Source organism: Rhagoletis pomonella, unplaced genomic scaffold (genome assembly GCF_013731165.1).
Source record: "Rhagoletis pomonella isolate Grant_MI unplaced genomic scaffold, Rhpom_1.0 Rhpom_scaffold_00012, whole genome shotgun sequence".
NCBI lineage: Eukaryota > Metazoa > Arthropoda > Insecta > Diptera > Tephritidae > Rhagoletis > Rhagoletis pomonella.
In genome coordinates, this window is record NW_023458566.1 from 15653911 (window position 1) to 15681174 (window position 27264).

General features: G+C 36.6%; 5 protein-coding genes across 7 annotated transcripts in view; 1 reads left to right on the forward strand and 4 right to left on the reverse strand.

Annotated features, from left to right (window-relative positions):
• Nucleotides 1-1318: 1318 nt before the first annotated feature.
• LOC118747942 (phosphoacetylglucosamine mutase) lies at nucleotides 1319-6483 on the reverse strand. Its single transcript, XM_036482176.1, has 3 exons — nucleotides 5893-6483; nucleotides 1552-2989; nucleotides 1319-1488 (listed from the first exon to the last, which is right to left on the reverse strand). Exons 1-3 carry the CDS (start codon nucleotides 5991-5993, stop codon nucleotides 1381-1383), a joined length of 1647 nt encoding a protein of 548 aa, XP_036338069.1. The 5' UTR covers nucleotides 5994-6483; the 3' UTR covers nucleotides 1319-1380.
• Nucleotides 6484-7859: 1376 nt separating this feature from the next.
• Nucleotides 7860-14266, reverse strand: LOC118747941 (melanotransferrin). Of its 2 annotated transcripts, none has more exons than XM_036482175.1 (8): nucleotides 14208-14266; nucleotides 12088-12521; nucleotides 11890-12023; nucleotides 11663-11823; nucleotides 9840-10387; nucleotides 9605-9769; nucleotides 8880-9546; nucleotides 7860-8818 (listed from the first exon to the last, which is right to left on the reverse strand). In XM_036482175.1, exons 2-8 carry the CDS (start codon nucleotides 12478-12480, stop codon nucleotides 8427-8429), a joined length of 2460 nt encoding a protein of 819 aa, XP_036338068.1. In that variant the 5' UTR covers nucleotides 12481-12521; nucleotides 14208-14266; the 3' UTR covers nucleotides 7860-8426. The 2 variants fall into 2 exon arrangements, with proteins under 2 accessions (XP_036338068.1, XP_036338067.1); XM_036482174.1 differs by lacking the exon at nucleotides 14208-14266 and adding an exon at nucleotides 12879-13070.
• On the reverse strand, nucleotides 12445-16093 carry LOC118747943 (kelch domain-containing protein 4). Of its 2 annotated transcripts, XM_036482179.1 has the most exons (5): nucleotides 15889-16093; nucleotides 15522-15827; nucleotides 15029-15449; nucleotides 14208-14941; nucleotides 12445-12521 (listed from the first exon to the last, which is right to left on the reverse strand). In XM_036482179.1, the coding sequence occupies exons 1-4, from the start codon at nucleotides 16000-16002 to the stop codon at nucleotides 14235-14237; spliced, it is 1548 nt and encodes a 515-aa protein (XP_036338072.1). In that variant the 5' UTR covers nucleotides 16003-16093; the 3' UTR covers nucleotides 12445-12521; nucleotides 14208-14234. The 2 variants fall into 2 exon arrangements, with proteins under 2 accessions (XP_036338072.1, XP_036338070.1); XM_036482177.1 differs by lacking the exon at nucleotides 12445-12521 and having other exon boundaries at nucleotides 14163-14941.
• Nucleotides 13159-14179, forward strand: LOC118747944 (probable phosphomannomutase). Its single transcript, XM_036482180.1, has one exon. It carries the CDS (start codon nucleotides 13315-13317, stop codon nucleotides 14086-14088), a length of 774 nt encoding a protein of 257 aa, XP_036338073.1. The 5' UTR covers nucleotides 13159-13314; the 3' UTR covers nucleotides 14089-14179.
• Nucleotides 16094-20526: 4433 nt separating the features above from the next.
• The window catches only part of LOC118747945 (ankyrin repeat domain-containing protein SOWAHC), a gene marked incomplete in the record, with an annotated part of 133620 nt that continues 126882 nt past the window's right edge, over nucleotides 20527-27264 (reverse strand). Inside the window, 4 exon segments of the mRNA XM_036482181.1 lie at nucleotides 20527-21364; nucleotides 22034-22060; nucleotides 23249-23311; nucleotides 27097-27186. Of these exon segments, the coding sequence (XP_036338074.1) occupies nucleotides 20601-21364; nucleotides 22034-22060; nucleotides 23249-23311; nucleotides 27097-27186 (944 nt within the window).

The window sequence follows — 27264 nt, forward strand, 5'->3', positions numbered from 1 at the left end:
TTCCAATTTCAATTCATTTCTTTTACTTTTTAGATTATTCTCACTTTTTGCGTATTCTTTAATTTCCGTTAATTTAAATTCAGTTGAGTTTGACACTTTTCAGGATTTTGCCAGAAAAAATTCTTCTGACTAAATCTGACTACTTCGGACTGATGAGAGTCGCTCTCACTGACTGTTGCTCTCTCATTTTTGCTGTCATTTCCGAGTTAAGGAACGCTTTTTGGACTAAATCTGACTACTTCGGACTATTTCTGGGGGATAAGGAACGCGCATAATGGCTGCGTTTCTTTATACATTCCGGATAAACCCATTTCACAACCAGAATAAACAGAATGCCATTGAAATATACGTTTACATATCATCAGGAACGTCCTAAAGAATAAGTAAACAAAAAAGTTTATTCCAAACGTTCAGAATGAATAAAGAAATGCAGCCAATATGTATATAAGTATAAGCTTGCTATATTCCCCACACAACAACAATTTTTGTTTAGACTTATCGGAATTGGCATCGACGATTCTATGGCGACTCTAACCTCTAAACCAGTGTTGTGAAATACGATTATTTTGGATGACAGCATGCACTGACTTCAGCAGAGGTCGCAAAACTGTTGTATGAAAGAATATTAACCGGTTCCGGTAGTGCATTTTTGCATATAAGCAGAATAATAACCAACAACGAACAGCATAATATAATAATAATATATATTATATATATGTATCTCCGATATGCTCACACTACCTTCTGTAAATTATTATACCCATGTACCATATAAATATATTATATTATATGTATGTATAATTTTAAACTTTTATTTTGTCCTTGCTTCAAAAATACAAGCAAATAACTTTTAACATTCCTCTTTAATTAATTTATATATGAGCTTTAATACTTAAAATAAATAAATCTTACATTGCTATTTCAACGTAATGGGAGGCGTGTCAACATTTTGATTTTAACGTTATCGCGATATATGCAGAAAAAAACATTTCTTATAAAAAAAACTTCGATTAACGTACACACAAACATGCAACTCAAAATTTATATGAATAAAATTGCAGTTTTCTTCTACTTAAGATGTTCAAGGCAGTTTTCAAGTATAACAATAAAGTACATATAAAGTTGTTTACAATAAGCAACAAGAAAGAACCAGTTGTGAAAGAAATGAAAGGCATCATGAATGTTTTTTTTTTTTGTTTAACTACATACTTATTATAAAGAAGGCATATGCATGTATCTAAGTAACCTTTAGGCATGATATCGTGTGTGGCAATATTATTTTAACATTTTTTTCAAAGATGGCAGATTTGACGAAACATCGGCTGGAAAAGTTGGTTTATTAAAAATAGGTGAAATCCATATGGTATGTATGTATTTATTTTAGATGTGAGCGCTTATTGTCTTTCCGGGATGTATGAGTTCCGGTCCTATGCCACCTGCCAATTGTTGCACCAGAATCCCTACCTCATAGGCTAGACTTTCCGTTTCCTAAAATAAGTAAATGCATAATTTCTTCATTTCAATTGCCATACTAAAATTTTAAGCACTTACATTTTTTGTAGCTGCTTCTGCATAGACACGAACTACATCTTCCGTGCCTGAAGGTCTAACAAATGCACGACCTCGTTTATAGTTGCCTACCACTTTGTCGATGGCCTCTTGCAATCCTACGGGTGTAACGCACACACGTTCCGCGTCGGTTGTTGTAATCACATTACGATCTTGAACTTTGATCTTTAATTGCAGATTGGGTAAATCATCGTACGTCGCAAGCCAATCTTTCACGTCCCACCCCTTATAATTCAGTATAGTTTCGACTAGCAACATGTCGGATATAGCGTCACCCACAGTTTCATTTATGAGATCTATAACTTGCAACAATGTTTTCGCATCAGCGCTAGTTTCGGATGCCGCCTTTATCAGACTCTTGGCATTATCGCTGAAAATAACAGTGCCGTGGCCATTCGCCTCAAAGTATACACCAATGTCGTATTGCAATGCTTTATGATGCAGATGCTTTACACCTGTGGGCACACATGCGACAGGTACTTTCAGAGTGTTGGCAATATAATCAGTCGAGCCACCATTGGCATATGCCGTTTGCACTAAACCCATGCTCAAATCAAGCCCGCAACGCTTCACCATATCCATTAGATAGTCGGCCACTAAAGTGGCGATGCGATCACCATCCAATAGTCTAAACTGATCTGCATCGTCGGCGAAGAAGTATACAACACGATCGGCATCACCGTCCACGCTCACACAGCGCGTAAATGGCTCTACAATTGGCATGCCTATGGGCAGTGCTTGCTTAACCTTTACATAATCGGCACCACAATTCTCATTAATTTTCCCATCACCTTTGTTGATGACGTCCACCTGCAGAGAATTATGCATGCGTTTAAGAAACTGCAGCATCTTACGCGCTCCCACGCCATTTGCACCATCGAATACAAGCTTGTTGCGATAATTGCCATTCTCCAGCTTTTCGCCACGCAAAGTTTCAAACGCTGTGATCAGCTTTCGATAGTAGCCCTCCTCGGTTGGCTGCCCATAAACTCCTCTCGTATTCGCTGCGACCACAAAAAAGTGCAGCATGGGCGTAGTTACAATACCAAACTCACGCACGTTACCTTTCAGCGCAATAACGCCATCGGCTACTGCCTTCAAGAGACGTGGACTATGATAGCGATTATCCATACCGACGAAAACAATCGACGATGAGCCCACATCGATTTTATTGTCACTTATAATTTTCGCAACATGCGCTTCAAGTTCACTGTCTTCAACATTAGCCAAATCAGTAGCAATAGATTCCCAGCTGGCTTCCAGCATCTCGCCCTTTGGATCTATCAATTTGACTCCATTATCCGGCTCTGGATTGTGTGAGGCTGTGACCATAACGCCAATCACAGCACCACCACGAATGCGAGAACGAAGTGTAGCCAATACGCCCATACGATACATCACACTGTCCAGGAATTCGGCTCTGGAAGGGAGCAAAAGAAATGAATATAAGTACATACATATATACCAAAAATAGGGTCTAGTATTTTGATGTGTAATGTTTTATACACTTGCAGGCACTTATCAGTTGCGTTTATGCAGCATTTTTTGTCCTCTATTTATATACACCAAAGATAATTAACTGATAAAGCACACCCTTTAGTAAATTATACATAAGTAAATATTTATACACACACGTTTATGAATGTAGTTGTTATCTACTTGCACACAAACTAGTTTCAAAATACATAATATGTATAAAGATGCACTTATTATTTATTTCATTTCACATTAAATATTAAAATTTTGTTTAAATATAAATACTGCATCAAACCCAGTTGATTAGGTATTAGGTATATGGTATTAGGTATTAGGTATATGTATATATGTATATGTATCGACGGCTGAATGGAAGATCGACCTATCTTGGCAGCCAGTTCGAAAACGCCCTATCTCAGAAAATTTTTCAAAAACGCCCTATTTCTGAATTCGGTTGAATAACGCCTTATCTCAACTGCCGATTCGAAAACGCTCTATCTCAACATATTTTCAATATATGTATGTATTTTCAGTTGAGATAGAGCGTTTTTGAATAAAACTTTGAGATACGGCAATTTTCAATCAAATTCTGAAATAGGGCGTTCTAGGAAAGTTTTCTGAGATAGAGCGTTTTCGAACCGGCTGCCGAGCTAGGTCAATCTTCCACTCAGCCATCGATATGTAGCATATATGTACGTATTTATGTATGTATACATATTTACAAATTTACTTTGGATTTGCGTAGGTATGTTGCTAGTGAAAGATATCTAAGTTCAGATCTGCATGTACGTAAATATGTAGGTGCCCATATAAGGAAGCACTTTTAATTGAGCGCAGCAGACAAATGAGAACAGATTAAGAATATTAAGTTTGTGTTGGCATGCGAAGATCAAGCTCAATATTACAAGATATTCGTTACTTATGTGTAAAAATATATACATAAGTACATATGTACATATGAACATTTGCCAATTACCATAATAAATGTGATTTCTCTTCCTGCATATGTTGTACCCGATCTACTGATTTAGTTGTTTGCCTTGAAGTATTTTTTATGGAATTTGCACAAAAGAAATGCAGTGGGCACATACTAAAATATGTAGCTACTTTTTTATGTATTAGAATAAATGTATGAATGGCACGAATGTACATAGCAAAATATGTGCTCGTTACAACCGAAAGAGAAGGGTGTTGCAATGGGCCGCAGGTGATTCAACCCATCCAATACATACATATGTATCAAAGGCGGTCAGCTGTGAATCACCTGCACACAACGCCCCAGTTTGTGTCTACTTGGCCCCAATATTCTTTGCTTCAATAATTCAATATAATCGGATGTAAGACATAAAACTTAACCGGCATACAAGTTTGCAAGCGGTTGACTAACCGAAGAAGTTTCTTAAAGGATAATTTCTTGTTTAACAGCGATTATTTTTTATATATATGTATGTACATACATATTATGTATACATATGGGGCATTCCATTGCGATTAGTGGGACATTTTACTCCAGAATGTGATGAGTTGTGAATTTTAACTATATCGTCGATGAAAAAAGAATCATCGAAATCGGTTAACATGGTCCAAAGTTATGTGGTAACATAAAAAAAATAAAAAAACGGCGGACTGATAACCTCCTCCTTTTTTTAAGTCGGTCAATTTGAAAAAATAAAATAACTCGTCGTTTAAAGTACAAAAGCGCGTATCGTCATTCTGCAAAACCGCTTAACTGACATTTGCTGCCAAAAATTGGATTTGCTCACACAAGCTCTTGGCTCAACCCTTATGCATTCGTCCAGAAATATACTGGCCAGATATGCGATTGCTTTATAAAAAAGAGAACCATTTTGAAATATGAGTGTTTTTACACTCTAGAAAATAATTTATACAACCTCATATACGCGGTTTTGCACTTTGTTGATACGCGGTTTTGTGGTTTAAACGACTAACTCTATTTTACCCTTGTGCACTCAAAGATGAATTTTAGCCAAAGCACTTAATTTTCACGAACGATGTATTTGTGTTGTAAAATATGAATCATATGCTTTCGATTTCAATAAAAATGAGATTTATATAATCCTCATAGAAATATTGAAAAATATTTAAAGTTGTGACTGGTGGGACATTTCTTTGTGACTGCTGTAAAGTAATTATGCATGAAATAAAAGTTTCCATAGACAAAAATTACAACTTCTTTTGATTCATTTAATATTTTCCCACAGGTTAATGAAATGTAGTCATTAAAAAGAGGTTACTACTGAAATATAGATAATTAGGGCATATTTAAATTTATGTCGTTTTCCTCTTTTCAATGGAATGACCCATATGCACATGTACTATGTGTTATTTCATTTATACATAGGTACATATGTATGTATATGCATGAACAGATGAACGCGCTATGACCTTTAAGTAGCAAAGCCCTTCCCATTTACAAATTGTAAAAACAAGCCCATTTTTGACGTGACACCTTGGAAAAATGACGCAAAGAAACGAATAAGGAGGAATTGCTCCCACAATTAGGGATTTCCAAATATAAAAATGTTGTGATAACTAAACTCTATGCCATACCCAATAGAATGATTCTATAAATAAAAGCCATGGGTATGGGAATTTGTGGGAGAGGAAAATTACGCATACGTATTATATGTGCATAGACGTGTATAGGAAAATGTAGCACCGTCTACGAAGAACATTTTCTGGCACATGTTGAAGTATTAGTAAATTAATAAAGTGAAGAGTTTACTACTCGAACTACCTGCATTTACCCCAAACATAAAATAATATAATCATGCCTTTTACCATATACTTATGTATATAAAACCATGTATGTATTCAAAAACTTACTTGCCACGAAATCCAGCAGTGCCGTACTGCACTGGAGCTGTAGACTTCTTTGGATACATTTCTCTTGCAAACGCGTACACAGTTCGGAGGTTAATGGACATCTTTGTGAAGACTTCAACACAAATCACTCTATTTAAAGTAGTAATTCAAGTCGTTTGCCAACGCTGCACAATAAACGCGTTTGAATAGATAAGTTTTTAGTAGTTGTAGAGGGAAACACTACCACTATGGCTGTTTAAAACCGGGAAGACTAGATTTCCAATTTGTCAACAATATTTTACTGTGAGAGATTTTATAAACAATTGTGTATGTGAGCAATCTCCAGCTGTTCGGGGTGGGGCGTAGGAATCGTGCTCTCTAAAATCTGGGTGCCGCAGGATTTATTATCTATAATCACTTCATTAAATACGAGTTGATTAAAGCCGAATTGGAAACCTTTTAAATGGAGAAAAAAATGTTATAGAGCGTCCGCAAAAACACCCGATTCACTGCAGTTCGAATTGGAAAATCTTTTAAATGGAGAACACAATTTATAGCAATAACATCTGATTCACGAATTGAGCTGTCAAAAATCCTATAAAGTAGTGCTGCAACATCGGCATCGATATTTCGAATAAATCGATGTTTCATTGAAAGTATCGAGTGTTTTTAACATCGATGCATTAACTGTGTTTCTTTGCCAATGATCGGCGACACAGCTGATTACATTTGTATGGAAACTCTCCAGCGAAAAAATTACGACATTGCCATAATATTTGAGCTGAAAATCATTGCAAATTCAAAGTCGCGAAATACATGTTATTTTATTGTCCACGCTGCTTCGACATATAATTGTAAAAACTTTTCTTGTACACTTACGCGCGGGATTTTTACAAAAATCTTGCATTTGTAATTCGGTGTTGCGATAGGTCACTCATACAGCTTTGTTCGCAACGTTGTCATGGGAGAAAAAACTCTGATTTATTGTTTTAATATTATCAAATTGGGAAGGCCGTTGAGAATACTCACAATTTATGAAACATCAAAAAATTGTATTATCCGGCAAAACTTTTTTATTGAAACTTCCTTCCTTTTTGTATTATGACATGAACAATTCCCCCTTCAAATTGTAATCTTCTTTTTTCAATAGGCCAAACTGCAGTGAAGGCTTGATGGAAATGGACTATTAGTTTGAAAATAAATGCAAATTTTTATTTTTCAGCTTATAAATCTGTACATTATAATTAGGGGATTCCCTTAAACTGGTAGCCTTAAACTGTTTAAAACTCGTAAGTTTACGAGGCTGCTACGGGAAAAAGGTTGGAAAGGGTCTTGTGAATACATTTTTGTTTCGAAGTATTTTTCATACCAGCGCGTCAGCTCGAATGTAGGCTAAAATATAATTTAAATCGCGAGAATTAGCTGAAAACCCATGTTAATACAGTTAGTGGATGAAATTTATTAATTTTATTCACCTATTATTTTTTTCATTTATTTTCAGTATTTTATCATCCATTTTAGTATAAAACCTTCGGCCCCGGCAAAACTGAAGTTTGCGAGGCTTTTACGAGTTTAAGGGAAGACGCCTAATATGTGTAAATAAAATTATATTTTTGTAACCATTTTCTATTTAACGGATCACCCTGAAGCCTTTACACGAGGCGATTTTTTGACCGGCGATAATAGCCTGCAGAAGTTGACTTGCTGTCTACTTTGAGGCAAGCGATACTTGAATCACCATTTACACGAGCAATTATTCTGGAGCAATGATGAATAGCCTCATGTAAATGCAGCTTAATAAATCATCGATATTATCGATGGATGACTAAAAAACTATCGAAACCCATCGATGGTGCCACTATCGATAGTTATGCAACACTAAATGCAAGGGTGTTTCCTGTTTCGATATACCGTTGCAATTCAAATAAAGACACTTGGCCAACTTCCGAGGGGTTTTTTCCCGTTTCCACATTTCAACAAAACAGGAATAGTGTTAATGTTAAAACTATTTATTCTGGTTGATTTATTTTAATACAATAAAGTTTTGACTTAAATTTTTTTGTAAAAATACCTATATTCGAGTTTTTAAAATGGATAAATAAAATTTTCGTGGACGGACAATTTTACATAAAACTATGCACATAATTATAGTGCTGCGTATATATGTATATTGCAATACGTTTGTAAAATTTGGACGGAATGTTTAATACCATACATGTAAGGCACTCACAACTAAATTATCTTTTCTGCTTATAAACTATTGGAATTATATTGAATGCAACAACAATAATTATTGCTTAATCGACAAAAATATGTATTTATGTATGTATCTAAAAAAGTCGAGATTCTCTTGTAAAAAATTGTGCTTTTACCAAAAACCTTCTCGTAAAAAACCGGCAATGGTTTATAATTTGTACCCATAATTCTATCAGATACCCTATTTTTCTAGACTTACATATGTATGTATGTAATACACTTGTGTGTTTGGGTGTCAATGCCTGAACTTGGTTTCTGAGACATATTTGATAAGTAAAAGTAAGGCAACTTTAACGCTTTCAAAGCCTTAGCAGTACTGCAAACATCATTAAGAGCGGTAATGAAACCACTAATTGACCTGCGCCCGCGTAACAGTCAGTTATGCGTCTTGCGCGCATAAAGTTGCTGCCCAGGTAGATGTCATAGCGCCGTTGGTTCGGTGGAATAACAAGTAGCTGACGTGTTGCATCTTGGAAGATGAGATCATAAAATCCCATTGGCGAGGAGAACATGCTGAAGCTGAAATCATCTGTATTCTTGCGTCCGTAAAGTTGTTGGGCGTACGTTAGTAAATTAATGAATGCATTAACTTGCGTTTCATTGTAGTTGACACCACCCCGTGTTACAATTGCATTCGCTTTCACCTTACCCAAATTACATCTTTTATAGTCATTTAGCTCCGCTCGTGTACCTAAAAAATTTAAACGGAACTCTACTGTTTTATCGGATCATAACCAGTTAAGGTTACCTACCATCGGTGCAGAGTAATTCGAAATCGTCGTTGAGTGTATTTCTAGCCCACCATTCTTTGCGCTTTCCACCCGTACTCTCCATTACGGTTGTGTGCTTCATAAATGCCACATGACCACCTCCCTCTACAAGGCAACGGAACGCACCTGTATGACCATAGTAATCTTCGGATGCATCACGTCTGCAATAACGATAACTTGTGCCGTGGCAAAGGTCACACATGCTATCATAGGGCACTCCAGTGTTATACTCATTACTGATAGCTCCTGGCACACAAGATTTGGTGAAATATTCGGCAGCAGCTCGTACAGAATCACAACCATATGGCCGAATCCAGCCGTTCGATATAAGGAAGGCCATTGGGTAGGTCCAACCAGCAGCGGTATTAATACCAGTGTGACAAGTGTATTTGCCCTTGAGATAAGTAAGCTCGGTGTCAGGATCCTCCTCTTTGGCAACCGCTACAACATAATACTCGGGTTCTCCCAAATTATACACTTCGGACATGAAAGGCACCAATTCATAATTTAAGCCTCCCGTATATACATCACCAGCGTCAAAAACTGCAATGTCAGCTTTTCCCGATTGGATCCATTGCATGCAATTAATGTGTGAGTGTTCCTTTTTACATATTAATTCTGGTTTTAGGAGTTGAGCTTTTAAAGCCGTCTACAAAATGCGTAAGTGAATAATACAAATTTTCAAAAAGTACTTAACACAAACAAACCTTCATTTTAATGCATTTCTCAAGCTCAGGATCGGAAGTGACACATAAAGTCATACTAGGTACCGGGCACTCACGGATGCCATAGATATACTGCATAGTATTTTGCAAATATTTACTGAACGACTGATCATCTTCTGCAATAAGAGCAAGGGAGCGAGCGGAATCCTACAAAGAACTTCAGCAGTTAGAACGTTCTCAAACATAATATCGGATTTCTTATTGTAGAGGAACTCACTTGGAACATAAGATTTGCTTTACCATACCGGCGTGACTCAAATATTCGGAATTTTTCATACAAAGAAGTTTCATTCGCACCATCTGGGTAATTCCGATCTGTTGTGAAGCTCGAATCTAAGCGATCATTGCGAAATCCACTGTTAGCACTGCTACCACCATCATACGAATCATAAGGGTTCCGATTGTAAGTATTCGATGTGTCATATGGATTATTGGCGTTATACGGATTATTGTTATTTACACCATACGTATTGGCATATTGATCATTATTATTATTATAGTTGAAATTATTATTGCCGAAACCTGCATTGCCACGCAAATTCTGCTGATTGGATTGGTTGGCTTCATCGCGCAGAGCATCTGAATAAAGTTCGACTATGCGACGCAAGAAATGTTGGAATTTTTTACGCTCGAACGAACTTCGTGCAGATGAAGTAACAACAGCATCGGACGGTATATCACCCCAGCTACATTGCCGATATTCGTTTACTGGCATGCGACGACCGTCACGACAAAGTAACTCAAACCGATCAGGCGATAGGCTTTCTAATTATGACAAATTAATCATTTTGTGAGAACTTAATTTTTTTATATTAACAATTTTGATTAAATACACCCATGGCCAAAATAATAGAAACGCCTCACATTTCTTTTGTTTATTTAATATTTATTATTATTATTTATTAAAGAGCAGCGCAATATCTAATATAAATTCATATTTCAAACTTTGTGCAAATATTATTAAAATTATTAAAATTATACAAAGTCGAATCTAAATTCTCTTTTTAATATGATTTTTTAGAATTCTTTTTGAGTATGCAGTTTTATACCCTATTAAATTTTGATAAAGTGTAAGTTTTAAGTTGCAAAAAAATCGCGTTAATTTTTGGCAACTTTTTTCACGCATTTTCTGCCATACAAGTATGTTCGCCAACGGATTTTTGCAACTTACAACTTACACTTTATTATAGGGCTATAAAAAAACTGATTAAAAATTTGAGAATTTAGAGCAAATTTGCAATTTTTTTAATTTTTGCACAAATTTTGAAAAGTAATAAAAAAAAAAATACAACGAAAACTGGTCAAAATAAGGCGTTTTTATTATTTTGGCTATGGATGTATGTAGGTTAGGGTGGTCCAAAAACAGTAAAGTCGGAATTGTAATGCTCTCACCCTCTAGGATTGTTCTATACCAAAAAAAGGTTAGGGGTATACTTTTTTGTTTTGAAATCAAAACATATTTAAAGGTCGCTCAAAGCGCTCAAAGTTTTCCCTGTATTTTTATATGAGAAAAAACAACTTTTCGTAGAAATGTTATAGAATTCTTGAAAATAAATATTTTTCGATCTGAATAATAGTACCCAATTGTTTATTTAACCATTTTTTCTTTGTCCTCCCATAGAAATTTTCGGGGTTTTCGTGGGTTTATGGCGGACCTATAAATTAATAGTTGCAATGAAAAAATGCTTAAATAAAAAATTGGGTATTATTATTGGGAATCTCCTGCAAACAAGCAGAGTTTTCCGATAGAAAAATATTGATTTTTAAACTTTTTCACATGCATTTTTGGACCACCCTATCTTATGTTGATTTTCAAGTACCTCAATTGGAGAACCAACACATTCTCTAACAAAACGGCACATTTTTGTATGGAAAATAATCTGAGTTCTCTACTTGAGAGAAGTTCGGATATCAATTTAAATTCAAACTTTATTCAACTTTTAGTCAAACCTTGTGAAAAGTGTTGGATCTCCACTTGAGAATCATGAATTTCTCAAAGATTGGAAAAACGTTTGCTTTGTGAATATTGGGTTAACTTACTGAACTCGTCAGTTTGTAACATCTCGGTAACTGTCGAGTCGCGTAAAAATGCTACCTCGCCCGCTTCCAGCAAACAACGGAAAGCACCATCATAGCCATAGTAGGGGTCTTTTGCAGAACATCTTCCTCCAGGTATTTTACCAGTACATAGTGCACAGAGTCTAGTGACAAGTGTAGCGATTGTTTAAAAAAAAAAAATGTATAGGTATTCGAATGAAATAACATACTTATCAGAATTATCACCAATCGGATTGTATTTGTTGATTAATGAGTAAACGGCACACGAATTATTGAAGTAGTTGGCGGCAGTTTTTACCTGATTATTACAGTCCACTACTTCCATTCCTCCTTCATGTTGTAACTAGAATAAGACAAAGGGAAAATTAAATTAATGTGTTATGTACATCAATATTCTAATAGCCTACCGTATATATGGGCACAATCCAACCAGCCATGCTTCCCACCCACGGGAAGCAGGCACGCTTGTTTCGCAACTCTCTCAAACTGTAGACATCTTGCAGTGTATCTTTTTTGATGACCGCCACAGCATGATAATTTGGCAGACCTCCAACAAACTTCTCCTGCATTATGGGCACCAGAGAATTGTATCTGCCAGCCGTGAATACGTCGCCAGCATCCAGCGTGGTTACATGTGCCTTCTCACGATCAATATGGTGTATACATTCATCCGCGCTGAATCCCATCAAACAAGTGAGATTTAGAAATGCATCATCGAAAATGGCTCGATCTCGTTCGATGGCAACAGTTAAGTTCTGACACTTGTGTTGTTCTTCTATGCTTTTCGTGCACCAAATCATGTTCTTTACTTGTTTTTCATTTTCATAGTAATGTTGGGCATCTGTGAATAAATAAATATTAGGTTAATTTGTCTCTAATTAATGCACTTTGAAGATTGTTCAAGAATTTTCAACTACATATTTGATAAAGCCCAATAACCCACCTGTTGGGGGGAAACCTCTAAACTGAATGAAACTATGGAAGCGATGGAGCAAATATTGCCTCGGAAACAAATCATATAATAATCCCAAGTTTTCTATTATTTATCATGGTGCTTCATGAAGTCGATTTCATCAAAATTTATATATAGAAACGCCCATTTTTTACTATTGTGTGGAATGCGTCACTTTAGTAATGTTGCTTCTCCAACTTGGTTAGGAGCTCCCGACTTTCACAATAAATATTTCAATTCACTTACCTGAATGCTTCGCTACCAGCAGCCATAAAAGAATATTTAGTACACTTATTTTGAACATTTTGGCGTTCTTTAAAATGTTTTTTACACCATACATAACTAAATAAACCTTTTATATGCAGCAATTTATGAAATGACACACCCAATGAAATGTTTAGAATGGCGGCAGTGCATACGCCAGTAAAGCGAGCGATGACAGCGAACGTCAATGAAAGGGCAACGAAAATCAAAATAACAAAAAAATCGCAATTTTCTGTTTTTGGGATGGCAATACTACAAATCAGCTGATAGCCCCTTATCAGTGCCCAAATTGATACGTGGATTTCATGAATCATTCGAAATCTTGTTTAATAAACATTCTGCATTATTCACTGCCTCCAATTTCCAATAGATTTTAATCATTTTAAGAATAAAAAATTAATACACTCCGTTTTGTAAAATGGCGACAGCAAATCTAAAAAGAGATGAAATTTTACTGCTTTTTGATGTGGATGGTACATTGACTTATCCTCGCACGAATATCCAACCGGAATTCGAAGCGTTTCTTTATTCCAAAGTGAAACCACGGGCACACATTGCTACAGTGGGTGGGTCTGATTTGGAAAAAATGTTTGAGCAGTTAAATGGCCAAAAAATACTTGAGCAGTTTGATTTTCTTTTTCCTGAAAATGGCTTGGTGCAAATTGATCATGGTAAGGAAGCTGGGAAACAAAACATAGTTCAACATTTGGGTGAGCCAACATTAAAAAGATTTATTAATTTCGTGCTCCGCTACCTGTCCGAGTTGGATTTGCCAATCAAACGGGGAACATTTATAGAATTCCGAAATGGCATGCTGAATGTTTGTCCAATGGGCAGACAGTGTACACGAACCGAACGAAATATGTTTGTAGAATACGAGAAGAAACATAATGTGCGGGAAGACATGATAAAAGAACTTCAGAAAGAATTTGCAGATGTCGATCTACAATATAGCATTGGCGGACAAATCAGCTTTGATGTTTTCCCTAAGGGATGGGATAAGACGTATGCCCTACGTTACATTGAAGCGAATTATAAATTTAAGGAAATACATTTCTTTGGAGATAAGACTGAACCTGGTGGTAATGATTACGAAATTTTCATTGATCCTCGTGTAATAGCACATAAAGTAGCCACACCTGAAGACACCCGACGTATCCTAACGGAACTGATACAACTTTGCGATTGTTGAGCGTAGATATAGTATGCAATCGGTTTAGCATGTATTCTTGTATTAAAGTTACCCGAGAAATATATAGTTATGTTATTTTATAAACATTAAATTGGCCTTTATTATTCTACTTCATTCACCTTGGTTTAGCTTCAAAAATTAGCTGACTAATCAGTTTCCATTCCTCCGTCCGCATCATCATCACTTTCGCTATCACTTTCTGTGTCATCATCATCATTTTCCTCCGAATCACTACTCTCACTATCAACCCATTCGTGAGCATTCATGTCATTGGGAATTATCGCTTTCCACTCGTCCAGCTTATGTAAATCCAAGGCATAAAAATCATTAAATGTATACTGTTTGTTGTCTTCCTCATACAAGCCGCCATATACGTAGAGTGTACCTTTGCAAACACATAAACCCGAATTCATGCGAGGTGATGGTAAATTTTTCGGGCGTCGATTTGGAAATAAACTTGGAACCTTAGGTAACGAGGTGTTACAACTGCTTCCACTTCGACCGGCTACAGTGACAGTAAATACGCCATCTGTACTTATTGTTTCGGGCATGTTCGTTGAGGATTCCATTTCCACGTCCTGTAAGGACATATCATCTTGTTTTTTGCCGGCTTTCCTTTCTTTTTTCGCGATTTCTAATAAGCGCCATGTTTGTGCATTTAGGTCTAAAGCCAAAAGGTCCTCACCAAATTGACCTTTGATATCCTCCTCATCTTCATCGATGTCCATGACACCACCAAAGCAATAGGCTTTTCCATTGGGCGCTGTAGTGCAGCTGACACTACTCCTTGGCAGAGGTCGGTATCCTCCAGCTTTCACAGTAACCCACTTGAATTTTTCGTTGGTGCAACTTTCTGTAATATGTATATTGTTTATAAACAAAATTAAGCGGTTGGAATTTAAAGTAAAGGCAATAAAAAAATTTTATGATTATCACTTACTGTCAGGCACAATGCTGAACATATCTGTATGGACTATGCCGCGATCAGCATCTTTCTTAACTGCTGCTTTCGAGTAACCGCCCCATATAAGTACTTTTCCATCCGGACAGGCAGCCATGCAGCATCCAGAACGGGGGGCTGGTATTATAGCCCCACTGATTTCGATTTTCAACCATTCATACGACTCCAAAGAAAATATGTGGACATCATTAAAATATCGATAGGATTGATTATTGTCATGAAAACCACCAAATATAAAAAGACGTTTTTTGTTGGCGACCATTCTATGGCCGCTCCGAGCACTGGGACCATTTTGCGCGTTAACTTTTTCCCAAGTTCGGCTTTTCAGACGCATCACCCATAGGTCTTTATAGTGATAGAATTGCATCTGGGATGGGCTAGCATGCTCGCCACCAAATACCTTCAATTAATAAAATACTTTTAAGTTAAATACAGTAGTGGACTGGATATATATACATGTATTATTATTTACCCATAGCTGACCTCCATCTGCGGCTACTGCAACCATTTGATGACCGCTACGCGGTGCCGGCCCAGACGGTGCTCGTACCTGTTTCCACTCGTTCTTCGCAATATTATAGAAAAACAAATCGTTGTAGACACAAACGCGTTGTCCGTTATAGAACTCGCCACCGAAAAGTATAAGCTCCTCCTTTTCTGGATGTGCAACGAAAGTAAAATTTGAGCGTGGCGCTGGTGGAGAGCATACTTCCTCCGTGACCGTTTTACGTCGGGCTTCTTCAGCTTCTAAATTGGATACCACCTCAGCTATGTCAGCCTACCACAAAGGAACATTTTAACAACGTTTCAATCAATTGTTTACTGTTTACAATTGTTACCTCGCCCAATTTCTCCAGCATTCGTTTCTGTTTGGCAGCCAATTTTTTGTCTGTTTTCATTGCAGTCTTTTCAGCACCTTTACCTTTCTTCTTATTTTTATCCTTTTTACCCATTTTGTTAAATTTTTATTAAAAAATGCTATTAAAAATTGGTTTCCATTCGGCAAGCGTATTCCAAATAAACCACCAAATGCACGTGTACCAGTGCCAGGGTTGCATGTGCGTGGAGCTTTAATTTTCATCTTTTTTTAAGTTTTGACAGCAGCTGAACAAATAATGAAAACACTTAACTATACATAACTTCCAAAATATAAAAATGTTTCATCAAAATTGGCAATTTTCAAACTTTTAATAAGCGATGCACTTCTATTATTGAGCTTCTGTTAATATTATAAGTTTACCTAACAAAAACAAATGTACGACACCTACATATCTATTCTACACATAACCGATGATTTTGTAGCCGGAAAATGTTATTACCATTTCTTTTAACAGCAATTTTAGGTACTTTGTTAATGTATTCAGCAATTCAGCTATGAAGTTTTGTAGAAAATCTGGCATTGCTTGATTTTGGTCGTTTACTTATTTCAGTACGACAATAGACAATGCTACTGTTGTCGAGTCGTATAATTTAGCCTAATTTGCGACTTACGCAATGAGGCTGATTGATGACGAACACGGCGAACGTAGAAAGGATTACGATTTGAGGGCATACGCCTGGAATATCTGGACCCTTAATGGGAAGCTGCCTTTGCCTGGCTGGATGATGTCCTCGGAAGCTGACATCACCGCCATATAAGAAATGTAATAGACTCCGTCGCCGAGTAGTGTTGTTGTTGTTGTAGCGGCTACAAAAACCCCGTCCAGATCGGCTAGTTCCTCAATAGTTGTCACCAAGCTCAACTAACGGTAGAACCAAGAAGAGTGCAGCTTCCATGGGTCCCTCCAAAGGAAAATACGCGGGTTAGTGGGCGTGCGAAGAGATGTCTCGAGTCGTGGGGTGTCTCTCGGCATGCCGGGCACTCTTGTGTACATCCGCATCGAGTCTGGTCAGGTACGAATTTAACCTGCTGCAGAAGCCCAGCGTGAAGTTGGGTTATTGTGGTCCGAGTCTCCCGAGGTAGACGAAGCTTTGTCTCGTTCACGCCAGGTGGTTGTGTGCCCAGAACGGCATTAACAAGTCGGGAATTTACGTAACTTCTGGTCGCTATCCGGAGTGCTGTGTTTTAAGTTGTCTGTAGCTTCGTCCACTGCATCCTACTGGTCCCCGGTAACCACACTGGCGCTGCGTAGTTTACAACCGGCCGGCCCATTGCCTAGTATGTTGCTAGCAATGTTTCTTTTGTCTCTTTGCCCCAAATGCTGCCGGCTAGCGACTAGAGGACCTTGTTGCGGGTCTGTACTTTATTGACTATTGCGGTGGTGTGCGCCAAGGAGAGCAGACTGTCGAACGTAATTTCCAGGATTTTCAGATTATTCACAGTCGGAATTAGTTCTGCAACTGCAGCCTGACCTCATTCGTCCAGGTGGTGAAAAGGGTTGCCGAGGATTTTGTAAGCGAGAGGGGGTTAGGCTCCTTGCAGTGAAGAAGCGAGAAAGCTCCCGGAGGCAACCGTTTACTTGCGTCATCAATTCCATTCCCAGATGCTATTATCGAGCAGTCATCAGCATAAGAGACAATCGAGACTCCCTCTAGTGGTTGAGGCAGCTTAGAAATATAAAAGTTAAACAGTAGTGGACAAAGGACACCACAATGTGGGCTTGCTCGATTTGTCTCTAAAAATTACTGAAGTGTGTCGACCATTCAGATAATTCGTCGACCACCGTTTAAGTCCCTGTGGGAGAGGAGACCTCTGTCTTCTAGTAGCGTGGAGTGACTGACGGTGTGAAACGCCTTTGGCAGATCCCACGCTCCCAGAACTGTTGTCTCACAGGGGCGGTTACGGTTTAGGGCACATGTTATCTGGGTTTTTACAGCGTTAAGTGCTGTTGTTTGCCGGTTTCCCCAGTTTGAGAAGTGGGACCACTATCCACATTTTCCAGATGTCTGGAATAACATTGATAGGTTGAGGACCTAGGTGAGGTAATCTTCTCCCACAGGACCCAAAATGTTCAACATCAGCATGCATATTCCGCTTTCGCCTTCCCGATGGCTATCTATCACCGCTGGTGAAAGCAAGACGGGCACTTGGTGTTGGGAGTTTGTGCAGCTTCCTGGTCGCTCCACGTTTGGCTTTGTCCGCCGGAGGATGCAGCGTGAATTGTCGCCTAAAATAGCTCGCGCATCACTCCGGATCTGACGAGGCGCGATCGCCAAAAGAGCTTTCGACTCTGTCGTCGCGCTTCGTCGGATTGGACAGTGACCCCACGGTTGACCGAAGCTTAGTCACACCAGAGGTGAAGTTGCAACTCTTCAGATGCTCTTCCCACTTCTTCCGCGTATGTACGTTTACAAGCTGCCGAATTTCCGTATTGAGAATCCCAATGCAAAGATTTCCGGGATCGGCCTGACGAAGGTTGTCAAGAAAAACGTTCGCTTCCAGTGCTTTGGATGTAAGTTCAATCCGAGTGCCAAACATCAACCTGGACCAATATTTTTTCGCATCTGAGATACGCATACGTCTCTGTTCAGCAAAAAATGCCCGTCCAGCAAGACAAGGAAAGCTGCACAACAACATACCGCCAGTTTATTCGCCACACGGTTCTCACACCTGCTCTCAGAGAGCACCTTTCAACAAACCGACGTATACGGACAGTGGAACCACATTTCCCACTCGAAAGAACATCTGGTTCGATGGAGAATGGCACGCCGTTGCAGACCGATATATTATGCTGACCGACGAAAAAACGACAGCAAATTTTGCGAGAAAGTTGGGCAACTTACGGAAGGTTTCAATACCAGTGAGAACTCCTGTAAGAACAACTATGGCGACATAGTGACTAATGTTCAGAACGTACTTAAATTATGGAGCGAACAGTTTTCCACCCAAGGTCGACGATGACGGAAGCGATCTATGACGGTAGGGTCTACATACCCGGAACGACCCAGATTCATATCTGGCCAAAGACTGTCCGCCAACTATTGCGGGATAAACCCTTTAAGCAACGTGCACAAGGTCTTACTGAGCCTGTTGCTTGAAAGACTAAAGCCCACCGTCAACGAACTGGTTTGCCCTTATAAGTGTGACTTTAGATCTGGCAAATTGGCATTGTCATCGGGTTCTGAGCTGAGTTTCAAGCATCGTAAAACACTAACAGCTATTAATTGGGGCCTTTACTCATTAACGATGGCAGACGAATTAACGATGAGCTATGCACAGTGGTGGAATAAATAATAGAAACATTTTATTTTGAACATTTTTGGGCTATATTTCTTTTGTTTATTCGATGTCTCATATTTTTTTTATAAAAGTCTAGCACATTATATAAAAGCACCATTTAAATCCACATTTCCAGCTTTGTACAAAAATCATAAAAAAATCACCAAATTTTACCAGAATCCCCCGAAAATTTCGGACTTTTTATTAGAAAAGCTTTAGGTATGCAGTTTTACAGTCCATTAAATTTTAGTAGGTGAAAGTGCAAATTTCAAGACGCTAGAAAATCGCGTTGATTTTTAATCAATTTTTTTGGCTGACGGTATTGCGCATTTTCTTCCATATAAAATATGCTCGACAATGCACAAAATTTCTTTTTACTTAACTAAGCATTGAATAGTCTGTAAGAACGAAATAAAAAATAAATAAATTTCATACATACACTGCCGGAACTAAGTATTGGCACAGCAAATTTTTCACAATATATGCGAAGTTTTTTATTCTAATTTAGTTTCAATAATTTTCTATAAAAATAAATAAAAGCAAAATTTCTAAACTTTGTGCAAAACTCAGAAAAATTTTATAAATTTGCATACTAATTTGCAACTTTTTATTATTATTTTATTCTAGTTTAGAAAAATTCTAAGTATGCAGTTTTATAGCCCAGTGAAGCTATGAAGAACAAGGCGCTTAGGAATAACAGTGGAGGAAAAATCGCCAAAGCCAAAATTACTTGGTATCGAAAGAAAAGTATCGAGTATGTAGTGGCATTTACTCTTATCGTTTCATCCCTAGTTGCTCATTTTCTCCATACAAAAAAAAAAAAATTGTCGAACATACTTTGTATGGAAGAAGCTGCGTGAAAAAAAAAATTGCCAAAAATCAACGCGATTTGGCTACAAAACTGAATACTTAGAAACTTTCTCTCTGAATAGAAAGTCACAAATTAGTATGCGAATTTATTGAATTTTGTTGAGTTTTGCACAAAGTTTAAATATGCAATAGCAAATATACTGCGAGAAATTCACTGTGCCAATACTTTTCTTCGTCACTGTAAATATGTAAAAAAAAAAACGTATTTATGTATGTATGTACATATGTATGTATGTATATTTAAAGAATTTAATTTTATTTTTGCACCTTCGTATTTTTTTAGATGGCTTTACATTTAAGTAGCACAGTCAGTATATGTATATTTATGAATGGATGTAATTAGGTAATGTATAAAATTTACATAAAAAACCGTATTAATAAAAGTTCAGTTTCTTTTTTTTCAATTGAGCCTTTAAACCTATGTTTGTATGTGTATAAGTATGTCTGAATTTTTAAAAATATCAACTACATATGTATGTATGTATTTAAGCATATATATATATACATATGTATATGTACAACTTAACACTGAGGAGCTTGCAAATTTCCACTGCTCACCGAAGTTCGACCACTCATTGCCCAATTCGCATCAAAACCACAGGCGGAATCCGAGTCAGAGTCCATTAACATATCGGATGGCGCTCGACCTATAGGCGCTCGTTTTTGATTTGGCGTCGTAGGCATACTACTGTAGCCATAAATCACATTCGTACTGGAATTCGATGATGAAATGGAATCGCGTGGAGAATCTGTTACCAGGGACGATGTAACCGATGAGCGCATTGTTGGTGTTGCTATCGGTTTTTGCCTCTTCTTCACAAACGAATCAATATTTTTCGGTGGTGGCATAATCGCTTTGTCGTCTCGTCGTTCGTCTTCGTTATTTTGTATATTGTCGGCAGAGCCCCATGATTTGTGCAACTTTTCAAATTTACTCGTTAAACTATTCATATTGACAGGAACACTGGCACGCGAGGAAACACTTTGTTTTTTGTTGTTACTTTTACTACTACTTTTGCTGCTTATAGTTGTTTCAGTTCCTAATTGTTTCGTCTTCATCATCATCATCATCGGATTCCGTGCAGTCATACCACCGGGAGGATGATGCTGATGATGATGATCTTGCTGATGGTGTCGGTGAGATCGCTGGTGAAGGCGACTTGCTGCTCCCGCCTGCGAGAGTGTATGACCATTGCCCACTCCCAAGAAGTTGCTGAACGCTTCGGTTGTCTTCTTCACTCGGACATTCAAAGAACCAATCCGAAGGAACCCGGAATCTTTTTCGGCTGTTATACAAAATGAGAATAGAGAAGGAAAGCAGGGATAAATAAAAAAAAAATAAGCAAACAAAAAAACTTGCAAACTTTTGTGCAAGTGAAAATTATTGTTGTTTTTCTACAAAAATTTTCACTAAAAAACGGCCCCAAGCTCAATAAAACTTTTCGATGCCAAAAATTAAAGATAAAATTTGCCAGATATTTTCTAAGCACTGATTTTTATGTTTTTTTTTGAGACTTTTCAAAATATTTCCTGGTTTTTTCCGGGATCGTTAAACTTTTTTCCAAGAGATTTAAGCATTCTTCATGTTTGCTTTTTGTCGGCAACTTTTGGGAGTTTTACGAGACATTTCAAAATTCATTTGAGGTTTCAAGATCATTCGCAAATTTTAGGCATTTTCCGACATTTCAAGATTTTTGGAAACATTCCGATCAAAAAGTATTTCCAAACTCCTAACTTCGCTTTTTATGAATGCCTAGAAAATTAAACTTTGGGTTTACCTTTGTACTTGCAAATTAAAAAGAAAAAATAATCGGTATTTTTACACAAAATAATAAGTGAAAAGTTGATTTAATTTTCGTGAAAATTCGGTATAAGTTTCCTATTTTTACTCGCTTATGATTTTGAAACATTTGAATTAAAATATTCATATTTTAGAGAATAAATTAAATGCTTACCTGCAGATTTTTTCTTTGCCTTGATTTCTGAAAGTATTGCAAGAAAAAATAAATTTAACAATTAATTGCATGAAAACCATTCACGATAGTACATAAATAAGAGTAATCAATCCAAAATGTATGTATATTTTTTACCAGTATTTACATGCGAACGGGTGTGTGTGTATCAAAGTGGTACGTACATACTTAGTTATAACGAAGTGCTCCAGTGTGAATGAGTTATGGTGACCAAAATTTTTAAGCGAAAAATCAAATGAAATTAAAAGCGGAAATATTTAAAAAAAAAAACAAGTACTTACCGTTAGAGAAGAAGTAAAATAGATTTTGGCCCAAGTGCTTGAGGAGTACCGGTACGGTTAACAGAAAGTCTACAACAATATCTACAGCAGAAATTAAAGCAACTAGAACTGAATAAAATTAAATAGTACATACATACATATAATACAAGAAACCTTAATTAAATTCAACAAAAATATATTTTTACAAATTTTTAGTTTTATATTAATTTTTGCAAAACATAATTTATTAGGAAAAAAATGGCACAAATGTTGTAACACGTAGAAACACCAAAAAAAAATAATTTTAAACAAAACCAAACAAAAAACGCATTACAAAATTTAAATAAAACTTTCAATTGAATTTATTAAAAAAGAGTTAACGTAAAAACACGGTTAGTTGACACCTGCATCAATTGCTTGCTCAAACAAATCTTGAACTCGTTTACGCCGACCGTGCTTGGGTGCATTGTGTTCAACTTGCCTCCAGGAATTAAAGGTGCCACCAGCGAGTCCACCCTCGATCACTTGTTGACGCATCGCTTGAATTTCTACAGTGCAATGGTGGAGTTCAGCGACGAAAGAGAGAGCGGGCGTGTGTGTGTGCGTAGAAACAGATAACAATGATAATTTAGGTATATTTTTTTAAGCAAAAAAAAAAAAAAAAAAATATTATTTTTAGAAATGACTGAATTTTTGTGAACGAATGTGTTTTATCAGGCTGGTGTATAGCTCAGATCACCATTTATTAGATCACAAATGAGTGCATACATAGTATGAATGTATGTATGTACATATGTATGTATTCCAAGTTTGTATGCGATGTCTGGGTTCATCTAGCAAGCGATTACTTCGCTTTTATGTATGTAGGTACTTGGATATGTGGCAACAATGTATGCATTTAGTAAATTGAAATTTTATGTGAAAATTAGATTATTACTTGCGGCATTATACAGACACCATGCGATTTGTGCGTATATTTTGTCGATCTCAGCGTTGTCCACTTTAAATGCGCGCATGAAGAATGAAAAATAAACTTAGATTTAAAATTTTATTGCAAATGTATACATACATATATATTTAGGGCAAATTGAATGATAATAAATACTGCACCTGATTTGTATGATACAAAAACTTTATAAGAAATTAGTAAACAATAAAATCGAATATGAAACGATTAAAATTGCGCATATTTGTTGCTTTTATTTTTATTTTAAAATACACTGCCGGAACAATGTATTGGCACAGCAAATTTTTCACAATATATGCAACAATTTTAATTCTAATATTTTTCCGCTAATTTTGTATAAAATTATGGTTCATTCTACAACATAAAACATAAAAATATACCTTAACCTTGTGCAAAACTTCCGAAAATTCAGCAAATTTTCATGCAAATTTTAAAATTTTTTGTGTATGCAGATTTGTAGCCCAATCAGTGTTATTAAATAAAGTACAAGTTTTAAGTAGCGAGGACTTACCGTGTTTTTAATAGAATTTAATGCATACTCAAAAAAATTGTAAAAAATCTGATTAAAAAGTTGAAAATTTGCTGAATTTTCGCGAGTTTTGCACAAAAGTTTAGGAATTATATTTTTATGTTTTTCGTTGTAGAATGAACCATATTTTTATGCAAAAGTGGTGGAAAAATATTAGAATAATAATTGTTGCATACATTGTGAAAAATTTGCTGTGCCAATACTTTGTTACGGCAGTGTATACGAATGCTTAATGTGGATGCTCTACATGCTGACGGTGGTCTAAAAACGCAAACTTAAATAATTTTAAGGAAATGGTTGTATTAAACAATAAATATACATATGTACACTCCAAAATCAATGATCGATAATTGAATACAATATGAGAAATTAAGAAAAAAAATTGCGAAAATTGTTTTTGCATCAAACCAATTCAACATTAAATGGAAAATGGAAGTTTCTCTATTCTCGTGAAAAACAAAATCTCCGTACTACTATATTTTTTTTATATATTTTTTGAATAATAAAAATGTCGCTATGCTACGCAACCTCGAAAACAGACCGAACACCTCATTTTCCCTTTGTTAAGGTTAGGATATTAAAAACAAAAAAACCTGAGCTGATAGCGTAATTCTGAGTTCAGACACGTAAAATCTAACAGAAATTCCTTGGATTTTCATTTTTATTGAAGTCGGCAATGAATTAAGCGACGTGGCAATTATTTTTAGGAGAATTAAAAATTTGACTTGGTTTCACTACAGAAATTTTTGAACGTGCTTTGGTCACAACTGCTTTTTCTACAACATGAGGGACGGAATTCAATGCATTACTATGTTCATCGTCTCTAGATTTATACCTCTTGGATGAGGCATCCCCTGTATGGATATGAAAATCGTGAATTAAAGTATGTTTACATATAAATTTAATCTCAATCAAAGCTCGTTTTTTAATCCCCCCGTTTACACAGACAAATCTCAGATTATTAGCTGCCAAATTTGTTTTGCTTGTTATTCTCACTTCTTTCTGCTTTATTAAGCAATTTGAATATATTTTAACTAATATTTTATTAAAAATAAATTTACAAACGTCGTTATCTTGTTTGCGTTCATTTTTGTTTACTTTACCATTAGGCATTTCTTCTCTTCTTCGCAAAAATGATCGATAAAACTAGTTATCGGTTTAATCTGAGATTATTTTACAATTAGAGATTAACGAGGGACGTATTTTGTATGGCTAATATCTTTTTTTAATTACAGATTAGGGAGTTAAACTCGAAATCGAGGATAATCTACTTATATGTACACCTAGTATTAGTAGCTCTTTAGAGATATTGGATTTGCCTTCTAATTATTTTTTTTCTGAAAGTTAAAATTACTTAGAAAGTTTGACGTCGTAATAGCAGGGAGGAACCAATGGCCTGTGTAATCAGAATGTTCAGAATCTTTGCTGATAGATCTAAATCAGAGCTTTTGACTCTGGCGCACAGTACTTGCATAGTTTGCTTTTGATGAAGCTATTTGATAAACAACTCGATAAATTTAATTATCTTTTTTCATTCGCTTGAAAGTATTACATAGCGAATATGAAACAAACTAATGCACTTTCATCTGCAGAAAGTGTGAAATTCGAAGAATTCCTGGATCCAGAACTTTATGGGCGAGAGCTTTCGCGAAAAAATAAAACGGTGTGTAGAAAACTATAATCAGCCATAGCCGAGGTCCAGCAGCGTATTATGAAAACATGAAATGTAACCCAAAACAAAATGGCTGCACAGATATGACGATAGGTCCACTGTGAGGACAGCATCTAAGGAAATCGAATAACAAATTACTTAGCGTCGCCACAAGGAAGAATATGAATATTTCAAACTGCTTGTTCTCAAAAAATCTTCAAAAAGACCACAAATAAATCTGCAAGCAATTGACGACTCTTTATATATCGGATGTCTTATGGTCTGATTATGGCAACTTAACGTAACTTACAGGCTCTCACTTAAAAATTCTCTTAAATGGATGTTGCTTGTAAACGAATAGCCGAAACTTAACGCAACTTAATGCCACGTCTTAATCTGTTTTATTTTGATTTTCTAAGCTCTAAGTACCGTTAAGTTAAGTTAAGTTGTCATAATCAGGCTTTTAGTCTCTATTCACTTCACTTCACTATCACCCCCTTCTGACTTTTTGTAACGATGCCAATCCTCTGAATGCCATAAAGTAATATAAATAATATAAAAATAAAACCGCAAAATAGTGAAGGTTATTAAAAAGCAATTAGGTAAATAAAATACTACGCAGTTATATAGTGTATTTGTTATTATTATACAAATGTATCATTTAGCAAGAGTTTTTTTTTAATAAAGTGTAATATGTTAAAATAAAGAAATAATTTTTAGACATGCAATCAAATAAAAAAGTGTATGTTTGCAAATATATAAATACATAATTAAAATTTGCAGTAAATAAATTTTGCCAATTAAATTAAATTATTGTTGAAATATTTATATGCATTGTATTAAAATAATAACAGCTGTACAGAATGTGTAAAGAGAAGAAAGGATAACCAAATTAAAACAAAAGTGTAATCAAATAAAACTTAAAAAAAAAATTAATCAAAATATGTTAATAAGCAGTAAGAACTAAAGAGCTGCCAGATCGTTTTGCGTATAAATAAAATAAGCATTTGCCAAATTGTTATTCCACAAGTGGTTGATGATTAGTCACATGCTCGCCGGTCAACCGGCTGCCAACGACGGCCGCACGCAGCGTTCTACGCAAGAAACTCTCCTTACGCCTAGGCGTAGCCTTTTTCGCTATAGCTTTCACATTTTTCTCTGTAGACTTTTGCCGTGGAACGCCATGCCCACCGCCACCGCCGCTGCCGCTGCCACTGCCACTACTTTTTCCACTACTACCACTAGCGTTCGAAACGGCATCATCGCTTGCTCGGCGCGGCGGCGTCGAAGGCGATAAGCTATAATTACTTTTATTTAACGGCATCGTTAGTGGCGATATGGGTGGCGACAATATCTCGCATGGCTCTAAGAGATCCTGTTCGGGTGAGAATAAGGACACCGCTGTCGCCTTTTTGGGACGTTGTCGCGAAGTGGGCGCTGTTGCCCGACCGATAACCGATTGTGCGCGCGACACGGTTGCCGCCGCACTGTTCGGCGAAATCGTGTGGTAGGCTTTGGAGGTGGCGGCGTATTTTTTGCTGCGTACAGTGCCACCGCTGGCACCCTTCAAAAGCGTGCGCGCCCAGTTGTTATTGTTAGGCTCAAATGCATGCGCATAAAAATCACTGTAGTACTCACTGCTGAAGGTTGACGCCGAAACGCTGGTGCTTTGTTTGCTATAATCCAATGGTTTATTGCCACTCCAGTCTACCAGATCACGATTGGCTTCTGAGGGGGGCGAAAAAAAAAAAAACGTGAAATTAATTTGATAATTTAAATGAAATCAGATGCAGTGGTGATAAGAAA

What these genes read in the sequence shown, in the direction of transcription:
- LOC118747942 (XM_036482176.1), bottom strand. Translation starts at nt 5,993, where the DNA reads ATGTCCATTAACCTCCGAACTGTGTACGCGTTTGCAAGAGAAATGTAT. An exon ending in ACTGCTGGATTTCGTGGCAA is followed by an intron (nt 2,990 to 5,892) that starts GTAAGTTTTTGA and finishes GCTCCCTTCCAG; the next exon opens with AGCCGAATTCCTGGACAGTG. An exon ending in CAGAAGCAGCTACAAAAAAT is followed by an intron (nt 1,489 to 1,551) that starts GTAAGTGCTTAA and finishes TACTTATTTTAG; the next exon opens with GAAACGGAAAGTCTAGCCTA.
- LOC118747941 (XM_036482174.1), bottom strand. Translation starts at nt 12,972, where the DNA reads ATGTATGGTGTAAAAAACATTTTAAAGAACGCCAAAATGTTCAAAATA. An exon ending in GGATTGTGCCCATATATACG is followed by an intron (nt 12,024 to 12,087) that starts GTAGGCTATTAG and finishes GTCTTATTCTAG; the next exon opens with TTACAACATGAAGGAGGAAT. An exon ending in GTTACAAACTGACGAGTTCA is followed by an intron (nt 10,388 to 11,662) that starts GTAAGTTAACCC and finishes TGTCATAATTAG; the next exon opens with AAAGCCTATCGCCTGATCGG.
- LOC118747944 (XM_036482180.1), top strand. Translation starts at nt 13,315, where the DNA reads ATGGCGACAGCAAATCTAAAAAGAGATGAAATTTTACTGCTTTTTGAT.
- LOC118747943 (XM_036482179.1), bottom strand. Translation starts at nt 16,002, where the DNA reads ATGGGTAAAAAGGATAAAAATAAGAAGAAAGGTAAAGGTGCTGAAAAG. An exon ending in TGCTGGAGAAATTGGGCGAG is followed by an intron (nt 15,828 to 15,888) that starts GTAACAATTGTA and finishes CCTTTGTGGTAG; the next exon opens with GCTGACATAGCTGAGGTGGT. An exon ending in GTTCAGCATTGTGCCTGACA is followed by an intron (nt 14,942 to 15,028) that starts GTAAGTGATAAT and finishes TACATATTACAG; the next exon opens with AAAGTTGCACCAACGAAAAA.